Genomic DNA, 16,775 nt, shown 5'->3' on the forward strand with positions numbered 1-16,775 from the left:
CCTCCAATACAAGTCTTCTCACTGGCCTCAAGACATACGAGAAACCCCATGATTGATTTAAGCACAAATTTCGGTTTTGATATAAATTGATAATGAAGCTTTTTAATTTAGTGGATGATCAAGTAATGTTATAGAGAACGACTAAATAGGGTAATCAGAGTAGAGTTTTCAGATTAAATAGGGTAGATTTCTCAAACCAATTCAACAATAACCATTGAACGCATTTACGGGACTTCACACAATTGTTGTAGTTGAAAAAGTCTAGAAAATAAATTTTATTTATTCATTTCAAAATATTTTTTTCCCACCCAATAATATGCGCTTTTTGAAACATTGAACTTAAAAGAAGAAATTAAGAAAATAAAAATGAAATTTGTAAAATTGATCGACTTTCTGTGTATAATTTGAATAGATTTTCACCAAGAAATAATGCATGGTTAACTTCATATTGGATAATATAATGCCTAGTCCGTGTTATGATAACTTTGCTTTTAGCTCATGCTAATCTGAAAATTTTTACTGGCACCAACAATAGGCAAAATAAATAACCCTAATCTTACACGACTTCACACAATTCTTCGGGTTTGATATTGTTGCTAAAGCAGATTGTAAGACTTGGGTGAAACAATGGTCTCCAAACAAGTTACTGCTTCATCCCATTGATCCCAAAATAGGGGAACACTGTAAAACTCCACACGCCTATGTGTTTTCTCTCTTAGATTGCACATAACAAGCTCTGTACGACCAATTGCAAATAAGTCTACATCACCATCATCGTTTGGGAAATCCAGAGGCTTCATGGTATCACAAGAGATGCCAAATTCAAATTTAGTCCAAGTCTCTCTCATGCCGTATTCCTTCATCACCCAGAAAGTGAGGCCACAACAGCTAGCTTCTGATACCAAATAAAGACATCCTTTGACAATTCCAATCAAACCAGGTGTAAATAGCTGTGGTGTTAATATTATATCAGGTAATGGAACATATCCGAATTTCTCCTCATCTAAACTTAGAAAACCCATTTTACTCATATCTTGATTGAACCAGTGGAGTTTTCCATTCAGAAACAACCCACAACTGTCCTCCTGAATTGATAAAGGAGAATCTGAAATCCTTCTCCAGGAATTTGATTTTGATTTTAGTGAATATACACACGTAATAAATTCAGTAGAATAATAAGGGGACAAGATTTGAACAACCTTATAGTCATCATGGGACGCATCATAGCCAAGTCCGCGTGATATTGCAAAAGCATAATTTTCACTTATTAATGGTAAATCTGGCAATCTCTTCACTTCTCTGGTTGATGGATTCACCAAGTATAGCGTACCACGATGACCAGGCTTATAACATAACACCAAGCCACGACAAGAGCCGGCGATCCTCACAAACGCCTTCTGCTCATAATTACAAGGATTAACGATCTCAATTCCTTCAACTTTTACATCATCATCACTCGCTGCTGCTTCAACGATGTCCGTCCAAGACGACACGAAGAGATTCCCATTGGAATAGGAGGTTCCAAAGAGTACATAGAGTTCAACGAACATGTAAGCACGAGTTTGAAGTTGCTGGATCTTGTCAGGTGAAGCTTGACAAAGTGAGGATTTGTTAACATGGCTAGCCAAGACTTGGATACACACTTGAACCGCAGAATAGACTTGACCGGTAGCCATGACAATATTTCCATCACGAGATCGTACGGAATGATTTGTAATAAATCCTCTCCCTTCCCCCTCTTTGTAGCCATATCTTGTGTTGCTCTCACGCTCCAGCACTTCTCTATTCTTGCCTTTGATGTGTAACTTATTTCTTATGCCGTTAGATTTCACTTCAACGGGGATTTTATGCAGAGCCAAACATGTTTCCTTTTTCTTTTCCAAATAGGATGACGGTATTTTATAATTTTGGATATCCTGATTTATGAAAAAAAAATGTTAATATATTTCTTTCCAACTTCGTTATTTAATAATCATCCTTCTAATTGAAGGATTCTTTTTGTTAGATGACACTACACCAGGTTCACGGGTGTCCTCCTCCTTGTTTATCACGAATTAGGTCCGAAACGTGTGATTTTTTAATTATTATTTTTTCACTTAAAAAAATATAAAATAAATAAATAAATTGCTTGTGACACTATGTTCACGGGTGACAACAAATTGCTTTGATAGTTACTAATAAATCCAGTAATATAATAGGAGTAAATAATTTAGCGTATGAACTAAATTATTTGCATACAGTTAATTAGCACAATTTATCACGTTAATCATAATCTTTTCTTCTTCTTTTATCCGTTGAGTAATATATCTATATCTATCTATTTACATTTATCCGTATATATAATATACTTATAAAAGAGTTTTTGACCATTTTTTTATTTTTAAAATTAGAGTTTTAAATCATTTTTATTTCGAAATTCAAAGAATTCCTCCACCCTCGATGCCTAGAAATTCTTCCACTGTCCTAAAAATATCCATTTAGAAAGTTTAAAAAGGCTTTGTAAATCCGGTTTTTATATGATTTTATTAAAAGTAAACAGAATTTTCTATCATTTTTATTTTTAAATTTAGAGTTTTCTCTCATTTTTATTTTTTAAAATTTAAAATTAAAAGTTTTGTAAACTGGATTTTTATTTTGTCTAAAAAAACGTTCACCCACAAGTATTGCTCATATTGTGTAAATGGTAGAGTCCATTCCCAATGGGGCCATTCGAACACATGCACTTCCTCTTCGTAACTACTTAGGTTGACTAATAAGAATAACAATAGGGCCTTTCTGAAACTCTAAATTAATTTGCAGCGGCCTCGTTAGTGGAGTTAATGTCTTCGGTAAATTTTAAAATACCAAACTTTGATTATCTACATCTATTAATATAACTTCTAATAATTTTTGCCTTGTACAAAAAATATTCTAAATTAATTTCATAATAGCAACAACTTTAACAGTACCTCTCCAAAACTCTAACAAAAGTGGTAGATGACCACCTTATCCAAGTTGGATTAAAGGGATAACATGATCACAAGCCGTACATGAGACTCACTACATACAACATTCTGCACGCCATCTAACAATAAGTATTTGCAATTATCATTTTATCAACTTATTTTGATATGCATTCTGGGTCAATCTTTAATTTTTTTAAAAACAAATTTAATTGTTTTCACTTATATTGGAGGTAGGGATTTTCATCTTTCTTTTTCTTATTTTTCAATACATTAAAAGATTATAGATATAGAAAACTGAGTACTTGCATGCTTACAATGAATCATCAAAAACTTGATTAAATGAGTAGTGATACTTATACCGACCCAGTAATTTTTAATCAATTGTTTATTTAAAATACAATTAAGTGGAGGGTTTCACTTTCTTATTTATTGTATAATTGACCAATTCACTATAATTATTTGGTCCAAAATATATTAGTCCACCCAGAATATATTTATGAGTCCTCCATATATATAACTACTTCAATTTAAAATAAGGTGAAAATCATAATCCCCACCTCCCTATCGTTTACAAAAACGACATATAATCCCCTCAATTATTAAACAATTCCCTAAACAAACAAAAATTATCAAGTTGCCTCATTTCTGTAACAGAACTGTTAAGTTGTTGTAAAATGAGAATAATACCCTTGATAGTATATTATTATTTTATTAAATTGAAATTGTTAATTTCAAATGACAATTATGCCCTTCTTGTGAAACTAATCAACGTGAACAGTGGGTGGTCTTGTTGGATCATGATTGTTAGTGGTTGTTTGACAAATTTTATGGGTCAGCTAATCCAGAGCATATGAGTATAAATCTAGCAAATATGTGCACACAGTTTTGAATTTGTCTTGGCCTAGAATATTGGGTTTTTTAGAATTCAAACTGATGGAAATTAGTTGTTGAATCTCTAAAAATGAAGTCAAATTTCAGGACGCTCTCTCTCTCTCTCTCTCTCCACACATACTTGTACAGCATTATACTTGTTTACACACTTTTATCCTAAGCAGCATAATTATTTAGTGAAAATCTTAGGGTAGGTTTTTCTTAGCATCTTGACGGCTTGAAATTGTAAATAAATTAAACGACTTAAAAACTATGTTGTTGCCTTAATCTTCTGAATACTATGCTTCGTCATAATTAACAGTGGTAACTCGAAAAATTTAAATTCTCTTGTAAGAACGAGAGGGTAGTTGATAGTTATAGTTTTTCATCTTCCGAGAATCCGTGACACAGGTCGCGATCAGAAGGCGCCTATGCTTGTGGAATAGACCACCGGTGGAAAGTTGGCTCATATTTGATTTTTTGTTCTCTTATTCTTGGACGGAATAGGCCACTGGGATTGAACTGGGTTTCGCCGGGGTGGATTAAAGTTGCTTGAGACGTCGTCGGACTGAACTGGTTTTCACCAAGGAAGCTTGAGGCGTCGCCGAACTGAAGCAATTTGTTGGGTTTCGCCAAGGAGAGCTCACTAGTAAAGCTTGGCGGTAGTGGAGCTAGTTTGGTCATTCACTGGAGCTCGCCGGTTTATTGTCGGATAAAGCATGCAAGTCACATTACTACCTGGTTTGGTCATCGTCACCGTTGTGGTTTCATGTAGAAAGAACCTTGAGGCTCACGAGATAGAATTGGATTTCGTCGGGGTGGGTCGAGGTTGCTTAAGACGTCGCCGGACTGAGCTGGGTTTTGCCAAAGAGGGCTTGAGGTGTCGCCAGACTAAAGCAATTTGGTCTTTGTTTCATCTAAAAAAGGAGTGCATTGGACTGAAGTAATCTCTGAAGTTTGGTTGAGGTTGTTTGTTTAGACTCACGTTTGGCCACCGCTGAAACACGCCGAAAAATATGGAGTTAAACTTTAGACTTAAATAGGGGTAGTTTAGTCATTAAGTGATTAAAAGGGTAGTATGATTAGATTCAAGTAAAATATTTTGCACGTGAAGTCAAAATCAAATTCATGGAGAAGGATTTCATATTTTCCTTTCTTAATTGAGTACAACAGCTGGGGGTTATTTCTGAATGGAAATCTCCATTGGTTCAATTAAGATATGAGTAAAATGACTTTTTAAATTACCCGATAATATATTACCACTACTCTTTAGTAGTGGTTTGATTGCCCAGTAATGGGTTAACTTGGGCTATAATTCAGGCCCAATTGAAAAAAGAAAATTTAGTATTATTGTTCCTATAAGTTCATATATTATTCTTCCTCTTCCTATCAGTCCAGTCCAATTCATAGTATTTCTATAAATAAAAGGAGTTACAAAATTTATAAAGGCTAAGCCTTAAATATGAGTAAGTCCATGAACCATGAACATGCCAAATCACAAAATAAACCATAATAAAACATAACAAGGCCAACCCAATAAATCAAACGCATTGTTAGTTTATGGAAGAATTCCTCCACCCTCGATGCCTAGAAATTCTTCCACTGTCCTAAAATTATCCATTTAGAAAGTTTAAAAAGGCTTTGTAAATCCGGTTTTTATACGATTTTATTAAAAGTAAACAGAATTTTCTATCATTTTTATTTTTAAATTTAGAGTTTTCTCTCATTTTTATTTTTTAAAATTTAAAATTAAAAGTTTTGTAAGCTGGATTTTTATTTTGTCTAAAAAAACGTTCACCCACAAGTATTGCTCATATTGTGTAAATGGTAGAGTCTATTCCCGCAGCGGCCTTGTGAGTGGAGTTAATGCCTTCGGTAGATTTTAAATTACCAAACTTTAATTATCTACATCAATTAATATAATTTCTAATAATTTTTGCCTTGTACAAAAAATATTCTAAATTAATTTCAGAATAGCAACAAATTTAACAGTGCCTCTTCAAAACTCTAACAAAAGTGGTAGATGACCACCTTATCCAAGTTGGATTAAAGGGATATCATGATCACAAGCCGTACATGAGATTCACTACATGCAACATTCTGCACGCCATCTAACAATAAGTATTTGCAATTATCATTTTATCAACTTATTTTGATAAGCATTTTGGGTCAATCTTTAATTTTTTAAAAAACAAATTTAATTTGTTTTCACTTATATTGGAGGTAGGGATATTCAGCTTTCTTTTTCTTATTTTTCAATACATTAAAAGATTATAGATATAGAAAACTTAGTACTTGCATGCTTAAAATGAATCATCAAAAACTTGATTACATGAGTAGTGGTACTTATACCGACTCAATAATTTTTAATTAATTATTTATATAAAATACAATTAAGTAGAGGGTTTCACTTTCTTATTTATTACATAATTGACCAATTAAAAAAGTAACTCTAACAATTCACTATAATTATTTGGTCCAAAATATATTAGTCCACCCAGAATATATTTATGAGTCCTCCATATATGTAACTACTTCAATTTAAAATAAGGTTAAAATCATAACCCCCACCCCCTATCGTTTACAAAAACGACATATAATCCCCTCAATTATTAAACAACTCCATAAATAAATAAAAATTATCACGTTGCCTTATTTTCGTAACAGAACTGTTAAGTTGTTGTAAAATTACAATAATACCCTTGATAGTATATTATTATTTTATTAAATTGAAATTGTTAATTTCAAATGACAATTATGCCCTTCTTGTGAAACTAATCAACTTGAACAGTGGGTGGTCTTGTTGGATCATGATTGTTAGTGGTTGTTTGACAAATTTTATGGGTCAGCTAATCCAGAGCATATGAGTATGAATCTAGCAAATATGTGCACACAGTTTTGAATTCGTCTTGGCCTAGAATATTGGGTTTTTTAGAATTCAAACTGATGGAAATTAATTGTTGAATCTCTAAAAATGAAGTCAAATTTCATGACGCTTTCTCTCTCTCTCCACACATACTTGTACGGCATTATACTTGTTTACACACTTTTATCCTAAGCAACCTAATTATTTAGTGAAAATCTTGTGGTTGGTTTTTCTTAGCATCTTGACGGCTTGAAATTGTAAATAAATTAAACGACTTAAAAACTATGTTGTTGCCTTAATCTTCTGAATACTATGCTTCGTCATAATTAACAGTGGTAACTCGAAAAATTTAAATTGTCTTGTAAGAACGAGAAGGTAGTTGATAGTTATAGTTTTTCATCTTCCGAGAATCCGTGACACAGGTCTCGATCAGAAGGCGCCTATGCTTGTGGAATAGACCACCGATGGAAAGTTGGCTCATATTTGATTTTGTGTTCTCCTATTCTTGGACGGAATAGGCCACTGGGACTGAACTGGGTTTCGCCGGGGTGGATTAAAGTTGCTTGAGACGTCGTCGGACTGAACTGGATTTCACCAAGGAAGCTTGAGGCGTCGCCGGACTGAAGCAATTTGTTGGGTTTCGCCAAGGAGAGCTGGCGGTAGTGGAGCTAGTTTGGTCATTCACTGGAGCTCGCCGGTTTATTGTCGGATAAAGCATGCAGGTCACAGTACTACCTGGTTTGGTCATCGTCACCGTTGTGGTTTCATGTAGAAAGAACCTTGAGGCTCACGAGATAGAACTGGATTTCGTCGGGGTGGGTCGAGGTTGCTTGAGACGTCGCCGGACTGAACTGGATTTTGCCAAAGAGGGCTTGAGGTGTCGCCAGACTAAAGCAATTTGGTCTTTGTTTCATTTAAAAAAGGAGTGCATTGGACTGAAGTAATCTCTGAAGTTTGGTTGAAGTTGTTTGTTTAGACTCACGTTTGGCCACCGCTGAAACACGCTGAAAAATATGGAGTTAAACTTTAGACTTAGATAGGGGTAGTTTAGTCATTAAGTGATTAAAAGGGTAGTATGATTAGATTCAAGTAAAATATTTTGCATGTGAAGTCAAAATCAAATTCTTGGAGAAGGATTTCATATTTTCCTTTCTTAATTGAGTACAACAGCTGGGGGTTATTTCTGAATGGAAATCTCCATTGGTTCAATTAAGATATGAGTAAAATGACTTTTTAAAGTTTAACTGATGATTTTAACTTAAAAAAAAAAAAAAGAAGAGTTTAACTAAGTAGAAATTCGTACATTCCATTACCTGATAATATATTACCACTACACTTTTAGTAGTGGTTTGATTGGAATTGTCAATGGAAGGTTCTTTTTTTTTTTTTTTTTTTTTTTTTTTTTTTTTTTTTTGGGTATTAGAAGCTAAACCTAGATATTTTGGCGTCACTTTGTGGCAAGGGAGAAACTAGTAATGGGCTAACTTGGACTATAACTCAGGTCCAATTGAAAAAAGAAAATTTAGTATTATTGTTCTTATAAGCTCATATATTACTCTTCCTCTTTCTCTTCCTATTAGTCCAGTCCAATTCATAGTATTTTTATAAATAAAAAGAGTTATAAAATTTATAAAGGCTAAGCTTTAAATATGAGTAAGTCAACGAACCATGAACATGCCAAATCACAAAATAAACCATAATAAAACATAACAAGGCCAACCCAGTAAATCAAACACATTGTTAGTCTATGGAAGAATACCTAAACTCATCGTGTGTAAGGCACTAAGATATAGGTGAATGGATATCATGGATTATTATTGTTAATCCAGTGAAATATTGATTTTTATTTTTGTAAAAAAAAGAAAAAAAAAAAAGGGTTGTGTTGATGACTTGATGATTTCTTGTTAAATTGGGTAATTTACTATATAATGGATTAATAATTACTAAGGCGCGGAGCACATGGGTCTTTTTTTCTAATGTGAATTTGTTAATAAGGGAAATATGTGATACCCCCTAATTTCGCAACACGGGTTGATCAAATCCGCGCACAAAATCAGGGGAATATCAAAACAATTAAAGTATTTCAAACAACCACAGAGTACAAAATGAAATAAAAGAATAAATAATATGCTGAAGAAAAACTAATAAATAAAAATTAATTAATGATTCTCCAACAATTACAACTTGGGAATTCCATAACTCAAGGACCCCTTAAAACATTATTCAATAATCTAATACTACTTAAAAATACACATGATGAATAAATGAATGACAGTCTCCCAACTGCGGATCCTCAATCTCGAGATTGGAACCTCTAATAACCTGAAAAATAAATCGTGGGTTAAACCCTACGAGCAAGTTTTCTCTACCAAACCTCTGAAAACCAATAAGTAGATCATCTCTGATCAAAACCAAACCCAATAAAGTTTTAACCTTAATCTACCATGATATACATATATATATAAACAATTATATATAGTATAACAATAATATCTATAACTAAGCGCATAAATTCCAAAACCAATAATGATTTTAAGTATTTAAATCACACAGCCAATAATTAGGTTCTGACAAATCATCCATGTCACCACCAGTATTATTTTATTAATATGTATAAAATAATACGTTAACCTGTAAGTATTAGACTATTCAAATTTAAGAATATCTAATCCTAATCCAACTTATCCATACAATAACCACAGATGATATATTTTAATCATCTAACACGTAGCAGTATAATTATACTTTGGCAAATCAACCATGCCGTTACAAATATATTTATTTATATATTGGCAATTCAACCATGCCTCCTTTAAGTATATTTAGTTATACATTGGCAATTCAACCATGCCTCTATAAGTATATATATTTATACTAATAAACTAGCAACTCATCCATACTTCTAATATATGTATTTTATTCATACAAATACTCAGGCAATATATTTACGCCTATGACAGCTCATCCATACCTACAACTCAACTATGTATCAATTTTAAACTTAACAATAAACTAATTCATACATAACTATCTCATGTATATTATATGCATAAGATAAATTTAATAACCAATCTATTATAATTTAATCAATCATACTCCTAGAAAAACATGATATATCAAATAAGAATAATAACATTAATTATCTTAAATGATATATACATATATATATTATTTAATATATATATGTGTGTGTATAACACCTTCCTTAATAATCATTGATTATTAAAATAATATATATATATATATATATTTATACATCCTTCCATACTAATCATATATTAATTAATTCATATATATACATAATATATTTATATATGTATATATATAAATCTACACTTCCTTCCATCCCCAGTTATTAATTAAATATAGATTAAACCCATTAAATATCGTAATGATATTGTATGGCTCTCAAAACACCACCAACGCATCATTTAGTGGTTGCTTTCAACCCTAACAAGCTAAAAATAAATTCTGGAACGTCACCGGACCCCACAGAAACTTTCCGGGACCTCAAACACCCTTGCACGCGCTTCCACGCGCCGTCACAAGCTACTCCACTTGCTGCACGTGCTTCCACGCGCTTCTATTAGTTGGCAGGCGCGTCCACGCGCTTCCACGCGCCCTCACGCGCCTGATCCACTCTCGGCGCGTGTTGGGTTGCTCCTATTGGCCATCTCTCAGCGTTCTGGTGTACTTGCTCGCACCAAATTATTTTCCTGTTGACTGGACCACATATATGGTCCAGATTCTCACGCGTACCAGCCCTTCATGCGTCGCGAAGCACCGAATTAACCTCCACTTCATCAACTCCTCTCAGCCGCTGGATCAGCTTGCACACCATCTTGTAATGGTCCGCAACGCACTGGATCCATCTTCCCATCTATCAGCCGCATCCAAGGTCCAGAATAGCGCGTACACCCTCTTATTATATACCGTGCCGCACCGGATCGGATCCCCTTTTGAGTGCACCGGCTATGTTAACCCCCAGTAATATATGTATACCACATAAATTTATTCAATAAACCCTAAAATAATATAAAAAATATATAAAATCATTCCATAAAATTCCAGAAAAGTACTAGAAATTCCATAAACCCTAGTTAATTATCTTGGGTCACAGATCAAGCATAACAATAATTTTAAATATGTAAACCTATATATTTAACTAAAATCCAACAATCCCAAAATAAAATAAAATAAAATAAAACATGCTTTTAATACTCCAATTTAATTATAATTTAATCAAATAAAATTAACTTAATATTTTTTATTAATCCGTCCTAACTTTTCTTAATCCATTCTAACAAAGATTTAAATTAATAATTTAATTAAAGTGTTGATACTCAAGGTGAAATCATTATGGGTTCTAAGAGGAAAATTAGAGAAGAACTCGTCTGAAGATTTCAAAACGAAATCGACGCTTCAAGCTTTGATCGTCTCTTCCAATCCCGTCATTCTCCTTCTCAGACCCAGCCTCCTCCTTGTCAGTCCTTCTTCTTTCTCTCTGTTTCTACTTCTCTTATTTTTTTCCTAACGTATATAAAAACCTTTAACCCGAAAGGCTTATGTATATTTTTATACACCTTAAATTCCAAATCCTATTCCAATTCATAATCCTATTCCAACTAGGACTACCTAATAAGATAATAATCTTCAAATAATAAATATCCATAAACATGTATTAAATTTCATATATATTTATATATATATAAACACAAATACCTTCCATAATTAACCATTGGCTAATTAAATCCTATACACCTATATATATATATATATCTTTCCATAACAATTAATAATTAACTATATTTATATATAATTATATATATATATTTATAATTAATACAAAAATGATCATTTAAATAATTAAATAATCATGGGCCTTTATTAATTAACCCAATAAGACCTCCTTCAAGCCCAAGAGCGTATCCTTTGGTCTAACTTCCCTTAAACCCAAAACCAATTAATTTAAATAAATTAAATAATTAAATAAACACGTAAATTAAAATAACTAATTACATGAAACACATAAATAAAATAAGAAATTATAACCAAGTCACCACATACCAATAAAATCAATACATCAATAATTCAATCAATAATCAAGCACACATACAAACGATCATCATATAAAATCACGAAATATAATTAAAATAAAACAATTAATCTAAGCACTCAATAAAATAAATCAATTAAAAATTAACATAAACACAATTAATTAAAATTAAATCAAGTAAATCATTTAAAAATAAAATAAATTAAATTAATCACAATTAATAAATCATTTAAAATATCAGGGTATTACAACATATATATTTTGCATTATTGCAGGTGTTTGTTTTAATATTTGTATGAAGCAGACTTCAGTGGATTCTTGACTGGAAAAATACGTTTGAGTTTGAAAGTGTAAATGTGTCAGAAGGTTGTAAATTATTGGGTTTAATTGAATGACTGATGCATGAAAATTCTGTATTTAGAACATGGATGACACACTAAGTAATCATTGATTTAATTATTTTTAGCTCCTCTACTTTACAATCCTGGCTCCCCTGCTTTTTGGTTAAGGAATATGGCATGAGGGCGTCTTGGACTAAATTTGAGTTTGGCATCTCTTGTGGTACCACGAAGCCTTTGGATTTCTCAAACAATGAAGAATATTTATTTGCAATTGGTAGTAGAGAGCTTGTTATGTGCAATCTAAAAGAGAAAACACATAGGTGCGTGCAGTTTCACAATACTCCCCCCAGTTTTGGGATCAATGGAATGAGGCAGTAACTTGTTTGGAGACCATTGTTTCACCCAAGTCTTACAATATGCTTTAGCAACGATATCAAAGCACTGGTGCTGAGGTGTGGGGTCGTCGATAGTATTTCTAAGTTTGTAGTCTAGGGTGGGTCCGGAAGGGGTCCTACCTAGAGGAGATCCTGGTGCCAAAAAAAAAAAAAAAAAAAAAAACAACAAACGAAACGAAACGAGATCATATGGAAGGAAACAAATTTTGATATATTTTTTAATATCAATTTGTTTGTTATTCAATTTTCATACCATTGGTGTTAGAAATATATAATTTAAATGTGTGTATCCTATTTATATAATGTAGCGATATTGAGATTTTTTTTTTTTTTTTTTGTTTATAGAAAAAAAATCATTTAGATCAATTCATAAGCTATATTTTTCTTAGTTAAAATGTATTTATATGTGACTGTTTAGGGGTATCATTGTGTATTGAATTCACATTCGTCCTCTAGTTCATTACAGCCCGTAAAATAAATTTATGTTTCAAGCTTTTGGATTTTGGACACCGACCAAACTGTTTTTAATTTCTGCATGCTTATATATTTATTTATATCTTCTATTGTATGGTGAAAATTTTCATTACTATTGGTGAACATTAACATCATCAAGTGGAGCGCAGAATAAGACCATGTTAACCATATTTAATTACTATAACTCGATCTAAAACTAAGCTTTTATTTGTAGTTATATGCAATATGCTCAAGAACGTACAAGAGGTACATAACACATGGTTGTTTTCGATCATTCTAAAAATATAAAATGATCGAAAACAATATGTACTTTCAATGTATAATATATATATATATATTCTATTCACTTACTACTTAACGGAAAAAAGAAGAAAATATTATGGTTAAATGCTTCTAATACCTTCGTGGTCAGTGGTAGGTTGCACCATGTTGTCTTTGGAAGCTCAGTTTGGAGCCTTTGCACCCCTTTCTCTAACATTCTTGTCATACAAAAAAAAAAAAAAATCCTTATTTAGTCCGTATTAACAACAATCAAAACAATTGTGAATTGTCCCTCAATTCATGAGTTTTTGGTGAAAAAATTAAAATAAAAAAATCACTAAATTTTAGACCTAATTCAAGTTAAAAAAGGAGGAGGACACCCCCTGATTCTAATACCATAAAGAATCCTTGTATTAAAAGGAATAAGGAAGTTGGAAAGAAATATAGTAGTAACATTGTTACCATAAATCAGGATACCTTACGTACCAAAAACTATTTATTGGAAAAAAGAGAATCCAGAAGCTGTGTTTGGGTGTACGTAAAATTCACTCTCTTTGAAGAAGGCTAGGCTTGGCTAGTTGAGGAGGTATGGGCAGGAAGACGAAGAGGGAGAAGAAGGGAGAAGAGTTATCACCAATCCTCCCGCACGATCTCACAGTCGAAATACTATCAAGACTACCAGTGAAGTCTATTGTACGATTTAAGTGTGTATGCAAGTCTTGGCTCACCATGTTCGCAGATTCTCAATTTATCAAGCTTCAACTCACACGGTCTAACAACTCTAAACTCGTCCTCACACATTCGTTTAACTTTCTGGGATATCTTCCTCCTCCAAGTCTCTGTGTGTCGTCTTGCGGTGGCATGGTTGAAGACCAGGGGAGTACTAGGGTTGACGTTGATGGAATTCACATCTTAAATGATGATCATATTTATGATAATGATGATGATGGTGATGGTTATGATTATGATTATGATGGTAATCATAAGAATGCAGGGATGATGAGTATACACGGATCTTGTCGTGGCTTGGTGTTATGCCACTTTACCGATTACCACACGTTATACTTGGTGAATCCGTCAACTGGAGAAGTGTTTAAATTGCCAGACTCACCATTTAAAAATTCTGCTGATGTTGCATCTTTTGGACTTGGCTATGATACATCCCTTGATGACTACAAGGTTGTTCAAGTCTCATTATGTGAAAAAAAAATTAGTTTATATTCACTAAAATCAAGGGTTTCAGATTTTCCTTTTTCACGTGTGTAAACTGGATTTTTATTTTGTCTAAAAAAACGTTCACCCACAAGTATTGCTCATATTGTGTAAATGGTAGAGTCCATTCCCAATGGGGCCATTCGAACACATGCACTTCCTCTTCGTAACTACTTAGGTTGACTAATAAGAATAACAATAGGGCCTTTTTGAAACTCTAAATTAATTTGCAGCGGCCTCGTTAGTGGAGTTAATGTCTTCGGTAAATTTTAAAATACCAAACTTTGATTATCTACATCTATTAATATAACTTCTAATAATTTTTGCCTTGTACAAAAAATATTCTAAATTAATTTCATAATAGCAACAACTTTAACAGTACCTCTCCAAAACTCTAACAAAAGTGGTAGATGACCACCTTATCCAAGTTGGATTAAAGGGATAACATGATCACAAGCCGTACATGAGACTCACTACATACAACATTCTGCACGCCATCTAACAATAAGTATTTGCCATTATCATTTTATCAACTTATTTTGATATGCATTCTGGGTCAATCTTTAATTTTTTTAAAAACAAATTTAATTGTTTTCACTTATATTGGAGGTAGGGATTTTCATCTTTCTTTTTCTTATTTTTCAATACATTAAAAGATTATAGATATAGAAAACTGAGTACTTGCATGCTTACAATGAATCATCAAAAACTTGATTAAATGAGTAGTGATACTTATACCGACCCAGTAATTTTTAATCAATTGTTTATTTAAAATACAATTAAGTGGAGGGTTTCACTTTCTTATTTATTGTATAATTGACCAATTCACTATAATTATTTGGTCCAAAATATATTAGTCCACCCAGAATATATTTATGAGTCCTCCATATATATAACTACTTCAATTTAAAATAAGGTGAAAATCATAATCCCCACCTCCCTATCGTTTACAAAAACGACATATAATCCCCTCAATTATTAAACAATTCCCTAAACAAACAAAAATTATCAAGTTGCCTCATTTCTGTAACAGAACTGTTAAGTTGTTGTAAAATGACAATAATACCCTTGATAGTATATTATTATTTTATTAAATTGAAATTGTTAATTTCAAATGACAATTATGCCCTTCTTGTGAAACTAATCAACTTGAACAGTGGGTGGTCTTGTTGGATCATGATTGTTAGTGGTTGTTTGACAAATTTTATGGGTCAGCTAATCTAGAGCATATGAGTATAAATCTAGCAAATATGTGCACACAGTTTTGAATTTGTCTTGGCCTAGAATATTGGGTTTTTTAGAATTCAAACTGATGGAAATTAATTGTTGAATCTCTAAAAATGAAGTCAAATTTCATGACGCTCTCTCTCTCCACACATACTTGTACGGCATTATACTTGTTTACACACTTTTATCCTAAGCAGCCTAATTATTTAGTGAAAATCTTATGGTAGGTTTTTCTTAGCATCTTGACGGCTTGAAATTGTAAATAAATTAAACGACTTAAAAACTATGTTGTTGCCTTAATCTTCTGAATACTATGCTTCGTCATAATTAACAGTGGTAACTCGAAAAATTTAAATTGTCTTGTAAGAACGAGAAGGTAGTTGATAGTTTTCGTTTTTCATCTTCCGAGAATCCGTGACACAGGTCGCGATCAGAAGGCGCGTATTCTTGTGGAATAGACCACCGGTGGAAAGTTGGCTCATATTTGATTTTTTGTTCTCTTATTCTTGGACGGAATAGGCCACTGGGATTGAACTGGGTTTCGCCGGGGTGGATTAAAGTTGCTTGAGACGTCGTCGGACTGAACTGGTTTTCACCAAGGAAGCTTGAGACGTCGCCGAACTGAAGCAATTTGTTGGGTTTCGCCAAGGAGAGCTCACTAGTAAAGCTTGGCGGTAGTGGAGCTAGTTTGGTCATTCACTGGAGCTCGCCGGTTTATTGTCGGATAAGGCATGCAAGTCACATTACTACCTGGTTTGGACATCGTCACCGTTGTGGTTTCATGTAGAAAGAACCTTGAGGCTCACGAGATAGAATTGGATTTCGTCGGGGTGGGTCGAGGTTGGAAAGAAATATAGTAGTAACATTGTTACCATAAATCAGGATATCTTACGTACCAAAAACTATTTATTGGAAAAAATAGAATCCAGAAGCTGTGTTTGGGTGTACGTAAAATTCATTCTCTTTGAAGAAGGCTACGCTTGGCTAGTTGAGGAGGTATGGGTAGGAAGACGAAGAGGGAGAAGAAGGGAGAAGAGTTATCACCAATCCTCCCGCACGATCTCACAGTCGAAATACGATCAAGACTACCAGTGAAGTCTATTGTACTATTTAAGTGTGTATGCAAGT

General features: G+C 33.0%; 2 protein-coding genes across 2 annotated transcripts; one reads left to right on the plus strand and one right to left on the minus strand.

Annotated features, from left to right (window-relative positions):
• Positions 1-596: 596 nt before the first annotated feature.
• LOC132278013 (F-box/kelch-repeat protein At3g06240-like) lies at positions 597-1,676 on the minus strand. The gene has a single exon (XM_059779847.1). It carries the CDS (start codon positions 1,674-1,676, stop codon positions 597-599), a length of 1,080 nt encoding a protein of 359 aa, XP_059635830.1.
• A 12,120-nt stretch (positions 1,677-13,796) lies between these two features.
• LOC132278014 (F-box/kelch-repeat protein At3g23880-like) lies at positions 13,797-16,205 on the plus strand. Its single transcript, XM_059779848.1, has 2 exons — positions 13,797-14,387; positions 16,167-16,205. The coding sequence occupies exons 1-2, from the start codon at positions 13,797-13,799 to the stop codon at positions 16,203-16,205; spliced, it is 630 nt and encodes a 209-aa protein (XP_059635831.1).
• The last annotated feature ends 570 nt before the right edge of the window (positions 16,206-16,775 follow it).

The sequence above is a fragment of the Cornus florida genome, unplaced genomic scaffold (assembly GCF_030987335.1).
Source record: "Cornus florida cultivar Cherokee Brave unplaced genomic scaffold, ASM3098733v1 CherokeeBrave_3.0.0_Hap2_Chr10, whole genome shotgun sequence".
Classification (NCBI taxonomy): domain Eukaryota; kingdom Viridiplantae; phylum Streptophyta; class Magnoliopsida; order Cornales; family Cornaceae; genus Cornus; species Cornus florida.